The sequence below is a fragment of the Etheostoma spectabile genome, chromosome 23, assembly GCF_008692095.1.
Source record: "Etheostoma spectabile isolate EspeVRDwgs_2016 chromosome 23, UIUC_Espe_1.0, whole genome shotgun sequence".
Taxonomy (NCBI): Eukaryota; Metazoa; Chordata; class Actinopteri; order Perciformes; family Percidae; genus Etheostoma; species Etheostoma spectabile.
Genome location: NC_045755.1, coordinates 17,315,651 through 17,324,055, shown reverse-complemented (window position 1 = coordinate 17,324,055; position 8,405 = coordinate 17,315,651). Strand labels below are relative to the sequence as shown.

General features: G+C 38.8%; 1 protein-coding gene across 1 annotated transcript in view; it reads left to right on the top strand.

Moving 5' to 3' along the window:
- The first annotated feature begins 26 nt into the window (after window positions 1–26).
- The window catches only part of pah (phenylalanine hydroxylase), a 15,382-nt gene continuing 7,003 nt past the window's right edge, over window positions 27–8,405 (top strand). Inside the window, exons 1-3 of the mRNA XM_032505648.1 lie at window positions 27–204; window positions 2,200–2,322; window positions 7,295–7,478. Of these exons, the coding sequence (XP_032361539.1) occupies window positions 133–204; window positions 2,200–2,322; window positions 7,295–7,478 (379 nt within the window). The 5' untranslated portion in view covers window positions 27–132. The remainder of the gene's footprint in view (window positions 205–2,199; window positions 2,323–7,294; window positions 7,479–8,405) is intronic.

The window sequence follows — 8,405 nt, the reverse complement described above, 5'->3', positions numbered from 1 at the left end:
GGGGGGGGGGGGGGGGGGGGGTCACGTGGGCCAGCATTGCAACGCAGAGGTTTTATAACAGAAGCTGCACACACAAAGTCTATTACACTTCAGCATCTGCACACACAGGTTGGTCACCTGAAGATCAAGAGGATGGACGCAGCATACAAAAGAGTCAATGGAAACTCCGGGCAAGAGGCAGAGACAGAGGAGCCAGGCACAGGGGTAAATCTCAAGTTTTACCTGCTAGATAACTTTTAATATCCAGAATTATCCAGAAATTCATCTACTTGTTTTGTGTTCTTCTGTCATGATATGGTCATTTTAAGCAGGAAAAAGCTTAAAGTTACTGTATATAATAATCTTCTGCTAATTCAATTCTGTTTTGAATGCAACAACAGTGACAGAGGCAGTCATAGCTGGACTATTCCAGGTACTAGGCTACAGCATGACAAAGCAGGGGAAGTTGCCTCAGTGAGAAGAAAGGTTTCAAAAAAAACTAAAAACAGCTGATGTTACTGAAAAATGGACAATATGTTCTGTCAGAATACAACTGGAAAATTCGACAAGACCCTATAAGAACAAAAATTATTCTATTTACACTGGTATTTGGGCTGCCTGGATCAAAAAAAGAAAAACCTGTCAGTTATGTAAACATAAACAGCTAAAGCTTTAGTTGATCAACAGGAAAATAACCTGCAACTATTTTGATGAAAAAACAAGCAATCTTGTCAAACATGACCTAGTTGCAGTGACCCAAACATAAATATGTCCTGCCTTTCTTTGTCTTATGTCAAAGATGATTAAATATCTTTAGGTTATTGATTTGGCAAAAAAAACTATAGGAAGACATTACCTTGGGTAGTGGGATTTCTTTTGAACTTTTCATAATCTGCGTTGAAGCTCCAAAAATATTTAATAAATAACTCTCTGCACTGTAAAAGAAATTCTTCATCTGTGAGATATTCCGACCCGTTGTGAGGAGCTCATGATCAGTGCCAGCACACCCACTGCAAAGCTCTGTGTAAAAAGGTTAAAGGTGTGACGGTTTCAAGCTACTCAGATGCCTTGAATGCAGAATGTCACGGCTATTACACAGATTTCATGTATGCTCTACATATAGCTGTGCTATAACATGGGCGTGTAGAATGAGTTCAAACCCCAGATGAAATGAATCAGCAATATAGCAATTACAAGATCTCTGAAAATCCAAGATTCACACACCTACTTGATTTAAAAAGTGGAACTGCGGTGTTTTGAAAGCTTTGTTAGAGTTAAGTAAGTCTTGCATTGACCTTGTTAAGTAGACCAGAGGTTCCCAACCCAGGATTCAGGGGGCAGATGGTGGAGGCTTTGTCTGCTCTGAGGTTGTCAAAATTAGATTTGCACACATGAACTAAAATCATAACAACACTTACTGGATCATTTATACAAAAGTCTGTATATAGAGCTATTTTTAAAAAGACCAAAGTTGCTCCACAATGACTGAGAGCTGTCCTCTAAAGTCAACAGAACTGCATCTCTGGCAAAGGTGTGTTATCAAGAAAATAACAGACCGCATTCTACATAGGAATTTAACCAAGCAATGTAATAAAAATGGTTAACTACTTAGTAGGCCAAACCTATGGGACTTCTCAACCTCTGTGACCAGAGTTTTCAATCAGTTTCGTCTGGTGAGCTGTCTAGATAATCCTCATTTTTCCTGCAGTCCGAGCATCACTATTCGATGAATGAAGCACGTCTACAGAACGTAAAAGTGCTAATGACTCATTGGTATCAAAAAAGAAAGGCTACACGTATATCTGAAAAGTCACCTTAATATTGGTTTTAATAAAAGGACAGAGCAGGGCTCATGGCGAGAAGCTAGCTCATAAAAGCCAAGCAAAATGAAACGACACCCAACAAACAGCAGGAGACTATTGGGCTGTGTAGGTCAGCTTTTCTTTTAAATTTAGTGAGGGATTCAAGGAAAAAGGTTGAGACCCACTGAAGAAGTCAATCACAGTCATTAAACTACCCTATTTAGGTTTAAAAACATGTCTTTATCACATAAATCATGAGAAGATTAAGCTAAACTATAAAAACTACTGCATTTAGCATCACTTTGCTTTCATTGACTCCTGCAGTAAAAGTAGTTTTAGCTGCTCCCTCGAAATTCTGCATGTGTAAAAAAACATAAACCCCACATTTAAGTGTTGTTTCCTGAAATGTGTCTTTCAGCAAAGGAGAAGGGGCTCCATGTACCTGGAGGAGGAGACCAACAAGAAGTCCGGAGTGATCTCCTGCATCTTCTCCCTGAAAGAGGAAGTTGGAGCTTTAGCCAAGGGCCTGCGACTCTTTGAGGTAACTTTCTATCCTAACAGCTCACATACACGCCGTCACCCCTTCACTATTGAACAGGAGCCTGACTCGGACTCTCCAGGGCTTACATAGTTTAACAGACAGATGAACTGAAAAAAATGTTTGGCTTCAGCCATTATTAGAAGATATATTTTAACTCTCAGATCCTGACATTAGTTGCAAGGTAACAAACACAAAAGAAAACCAGGTCTGAATTTGCCGCCATGATGCAGTCCTGACTGTATTGCATGCGGCTCCTGCTCCTGCAGCTTAACACCAACCAGTGTATGCAGGAATGTTCATTAACCTCTGGGGCGGTTAAGTCTACGTGGGGTAAAACCGACCACACTGTGGTGTGGTTAAAAATCCATTATTGGAGTTTCCTTCAAGTGGCTAAGATTGATCTAACCTCAACACATACTCTCTTTTGTTTTATAGGACAATTATTAAATGTGCTCTGAGCGATGTCACATGTTTTTTAGGCTACAACATTTTTTGACACATACAGCAAACATCTCCTCACTATCGGCTAGCTGCCTGTCCCCTGAACACAGTGTAGAAAACACGGTCTCTGTAGACAGCCCAGGCTCCACAAACCCACACAACATACGGGCCAACCTGCACCACCAAACATAAACAGCGTTCCAGCCAAAAACCAACAAAAGGATTTGGTTGGGGGGGTTGGGGGGTGTGGGGTGGAGGTGGGGGGGGGGGGTATAGGAGAAGAGGGGGGCGAGCTAGCCTCCGTTTTGTTTGACAATACTTCGAACGTCAACAAGAAGTGACATGACCCAACATCGCTTATGTAGTTGAGTCAAATGAATTCACAACACTGATTTTCTCACGATAGAAGAGTGAAAATGAGAGTAAATAGACCAAATGTTTAAATGACTAGTCTGACATGGAAAATACACTTTTTCACTTTCTTGCTGGGAATTAGTTGAGAAGATCAATGCCACTCACGTCTGTTAGTTTAGCATAAAGACTGGAAGCTGCTAGCCTGACTCTGCCCAAATATAAAAACCCATCAACGCCTCTAAAGCTGGCTGTTTTATCTGTAAAAAAAAAAAAAAAAGTTTTTAAAAATGACAGCACATTTTCTGTTTTACGAAGGGTTCAATTGTCCCTGTAAAATGGCGACCTGTGATTTTAACACAGTTGTTAAACATATATAACATGTCCAATGGTGAGCTGTAGAGAAGCTGACTGTTCCTTACGTATCAATAATGGTCTGATTGAAGAAGACGGACATGATGAGACGAAGATGAACTTCCTCAGGTCTTTAATTTTCATAAAGTTACTGATTAACATTAAACAAAACAAGCTACATAACATTGAGTTTCTTCTAAATTTGAAACATTAAAAGATTACAGTATTACAAGATCTAGTTAATCAGTTACATTTAATTTTAACAGTTTGGGCAGAGGAAGGTAAGTTAGTTCATATATATATCTATATAGATATATAGATATATATAATTATTATCTGTAGTAAATGTTCTTTTCTGACACTTCAAAGAACTAAACAAACTGAGCTTATCTCAGATATTTGAGTATCAGACGTGTGCAAACACACCAGCCTCTTTGATCCACTAACCCTACAGGGTTTCATAATAATAATGAAATAGTCAAACACTGGACCGCTCATGTCTGTGAAAGCTTTCAGTCATCCAGGTCCAAGATATCCAAGGAAGGTTCCAATCAAGGGGAACTGGACCTGGTTAAAGGTCCTCGAAGACGTGTTGTCTCTCTTGATTGGACTGTTTAGAAAAACCGATCGCACACTTCCAGTTTTGAAATAATATTTATACTGTATTTGATCATTTTTACTCACTTTATACTGCCACTTAACTACATGTGTAATAGTTAGTAGTTAACAGGTATTAGTTACTTTCAAAATTTGGATTTAACATACTTTGTATAAAATATATATTCAGCTCTTACTTTGATAAGTTTTTACTGATTAAACTACTAAATAGTTTATAAAGTAGTTTAAATAAATCCACCGTAACCAGCTGCGATATTAAAAGGACACTTTAGCAATTTAATTTAAGCTGGGGGACAAAAAAAACAAAAGATCTAAATTAGAGCAGGAACTTGACTTTTTATCCCTAGAATAAATTGGGATCCTACATTTCCCATAATGCAATTCAAAATATTATACACCAGTTTCCCCAGTGATGAATGAACTGAACTTGCAAGATTAAAATCGGTGGAGTGTTTCTTTAAAACACAGTTTGCATTTTAAAATATCGGTAATAATAATCCAACATAATAAAATAAGACTTATTTTGCATACTACTTTTGTGCTTTACTTTGGTGAAATTTTGAAAGTGGTATCAATCTTCTCATTAAACTCTCAGCAAGAAAGCACATAAGCGTCTTTTTTTCAAAAGATAGACAAAATGAGTCGATGATTAAACTATTTCAGGTCTTTCACAATCATAAAGTTACTGATTAACATGAAACAAAACAAAATAAATACGTGTGTACGTGACTGTGCACAGGCACGAAGTAAACACTCATTTTTTTGATCTTCGATATGGACGTCAACTTAAGGTTCAAGTTTGCTCTTTCTGCAGGAAAAACAGAGTTTGTCTCCAGAACATTGTGCAGGAAAACAGTTTAATAAAAAAAAAAAAGCAAAACTTCCCAAGACAAAAGATGTTTTAGGTTAAAGAAAAACGTTTTTGGATCATTTTTGTGATGTTTGTGGGGGTGGATATGTGGGTTTACAAGGTTAAATATATCAAGTATGTGCCAAACGCTGCTCTCCAAATGCAGCAGCAAACATCAGGATCCGCTTTTAACCTATGAGATCCAACTTTCAAAATCCTCCCCCTGCTCCACCCCCTTCCTCCCCCTATCTCCTGTTCTTTCCAGTTTTTTTTTTTCAAAACAGGCCAAATTACCCCAAAAACCACCAACACGCCCCTGTCTTCCTCACAACAACGTAACACATGTTCCTGCTAAACACAGCTTTGAAGAAAACACACTGCACTTCTTTCTTGTTTTTTCGCTGTGTTCTCTGATAAATTGAAAGCCGTGGAGCTGTGAGCAGCCCTGGCATCTGATCATTTTGTCTGTAATCTCCATATTTAAGTCAGAAAGTTGCAAAATAAAACTACAACCTAAAAGCCTTATGCACATGTGACACAGCAACATGTTCTTCACGTGACGAGTCAGAGCCACGGGCTGACCTGGTGGGGGCAACAGCAGGGTGAACGTGACCTGCCTTACAGTCGTGGGACGTCTCGGAGGGGTACAGAAATCTGACCAAATGACCCCTGCATCCTGCTGGAATTAGGATTTCACTTTTATGTTAAGCTGGGCCAGGCAGCCAATAGCACAGATGTTAAAGGGTTTCCTTTTGTGAAAAGAAAGAACAGCATCACAGTGCTTTTGTCTGAGTTCAAGGACACATTCATCACCTAATGTTAAATATATGAATTTAACTGCTGTAATCCCAAAGCTTCACCCTTCTTTTCATTGCTAAACAAATAATTAGATCAGCCACTTTTGCACAATCTATATCACAATTTTAGTTTAAAAATCTGAATTATTTGTCGGACTAGATGTCTTCCTTTTTAACCATAATATATTTTAAAAGGGAAATCAATGGTGGATAGTTAGTTCAATTTGAACTCACTTTGTCAGCTTTTTAAGAGGAAGTGTTCTGTTTACATAATATATTCGGTTCACATTGTTATATATATCATGTAATTGAACTCATGGGCAAGATTTACAGTAATTAAGTTAAATAATTGAGAAGTTCAAAGGGACAACATGCTTAAACATGCAGCAAATCCACTGACAGTCAACAGATAACGGCACATCACAAGAAGCGACTCATCTTTTCTTTTGAATGCCAACCTGGACTCTTTGGTTGTCTCTGTAGTCATTCCTGGGGGACGCAGGCCCACATGGTCCTCAAAAAAAGCTGTTAAATGTAGAATGGGATCCAGATGGGAGAAAAGGGGAGGCCCTGCTGCACGCGCCCACCCCTTTACTTGGCCTATAGTAGACAGAGAACAACATACTCCCTCTCCTTCCCCAAAGTTACGTAAACATGAATAACTTTTTAATAGTAAATACCACTTAAAAGACTATCACGCTCTCCAGCATGAGCTGGAGCCTCTCTGTGTTTTGGACATTAAGAAGAATTCCTGGCCAAAAGGGTTTGGAAACATTCCAAGGATTTTGTGTTCATGCTGCAAAATGAGAAAAGCCTAAATGCCATAAGTCCACTCTGTCTGGCTCTGTGTCAGTTTTGCAGATAGAAAGTTCAAAGCAGCTTTCTGGCTCAACGCCATGGTGGCTCCACAATGTCTGATAAATAGATATCAATATAGTAACAAAACACTGCACTCTAGTGGTGGAACCAAAGCACTGCTGGAGCGTGTCGCAGCAAAAACACTCAGTTCTTTATCATGTAGATCACAGGTCTCCAACGTTTTTCAGGCCAAGGACCCCCTTAGCTAAAACAGAGACTGAGTAGGGACCCGCTACTACATATACTATACAAAATTATGTTGCGTTTAACTGTGCTGCATGGATAAAAATGAATGGCAGTGAATCCTTAAGCTTAACTGTAGGCCTACGATATCAGGCATAGTAAGCTTATCTTCAATGTGTTTTTTACACATAGGCCAATTTATCTTTGCTATTAAGATGTTAGTTGAACATGTTATTAATGTGTATTTTCAGATATATATTGATTTTTGACAAAAGAAAGTTTTTTGTAAACAAAATAACTTGGTGGCCCCCCTGCACTAACTCTGAGGACCCCTTAGGTGTCACGGAGCCTCTGTTGAATATCTCTGACATGCATGTATTTTGTAATTGTTCCACTTTGTTTATATGATGAGTCTTTTGCCTTCAAATGAAAACTTACATAAAATCTAAATGGAGACCAACAAGCTCTGTAAAACACAATCAAACATCACCTCAGGTCTCACCACAGTCTCTTCTCGCAGGAGAATGGCATCAATCTGACGCACATCGAGTCCCGTCCGTCGCGCATGGACAAAGACCAGTACGAGTTCTTCATCAGCGTGGACCCCACCTGCTCCCAGGCTCTGGATGACGTCATTGAAGGCCTGCGTACACAAATCAGCGGCCATGTGCATGAGCTGTCACGCAACAAACAGAAGGACACAGGTTAGTGCGTTGGTGTCATCGCAGTGAGAGGATGAGAATGAATCCTCAACATTATAGCAATGTGTATGTATAACATGCTTCACATGTTGTGAGTTTACAAACAGATGTCTGAGGACAAGAGTTCCCCCTTCATCCACATTTAATCGGATCCATCATATTGACTAAATAAATAAAATTAATAAATAAAAATTTGATTTTGTTTCAAATGTTTTCTTAACTGGAAGGAGTGTTTACATTTTTGTGTCACACTTTATCAGATCCACAGACTTTACCATAGGTTTAGTGAATTTTTTAGCGGGTTTCCTATGTGTTCCATCTTACATAGTGTTAAACTGCTTTTAGACACTAGATGAAAAGTCAGAATCCCAATGAAGTTATTAAAATTTATCCCGAGGGGAACCTGAATGTGTGCATCAAATTTTATGGTGAATCGTCAAACATTTGTCAAGCTATTTTAGTAAAAACCACAAATGTTAACCTCAGTGAGGTGCTAGAGAAAAACTCAGAGGATCACCAAAGTAATAGGGTTGATCCTCTGAGGATCATGAATGTCTTCATCAGTTGTGCCAATCCAAGCGATTAGAAGAGATATTTTGCTACATAGGTGAAACTTTTGACCTGCTGGTGGGGCAATACATACATATAGTATACAAAATTCAGGTCATTAGGGTTCATCCTCTGGGGAACATGGACATCTGAACCAAGTTTCATGGCAATACATTCCATAGTTGCTGAGGAATTTGACTAAAAAACACAAATGTCAACAGCATGGTGGTGCTAGAAGAAAAATCAGGATCACTAAAGCTAGTAGGATTCATCCTTTGGGGACCATGAATGTCTGTTCAAAATGTTATGGCAATCCATTCAATAGATGTTAAACTATTACACTTTTTCTGGGATTTGGGGTGTTATTTTGTGTCTCTGGTG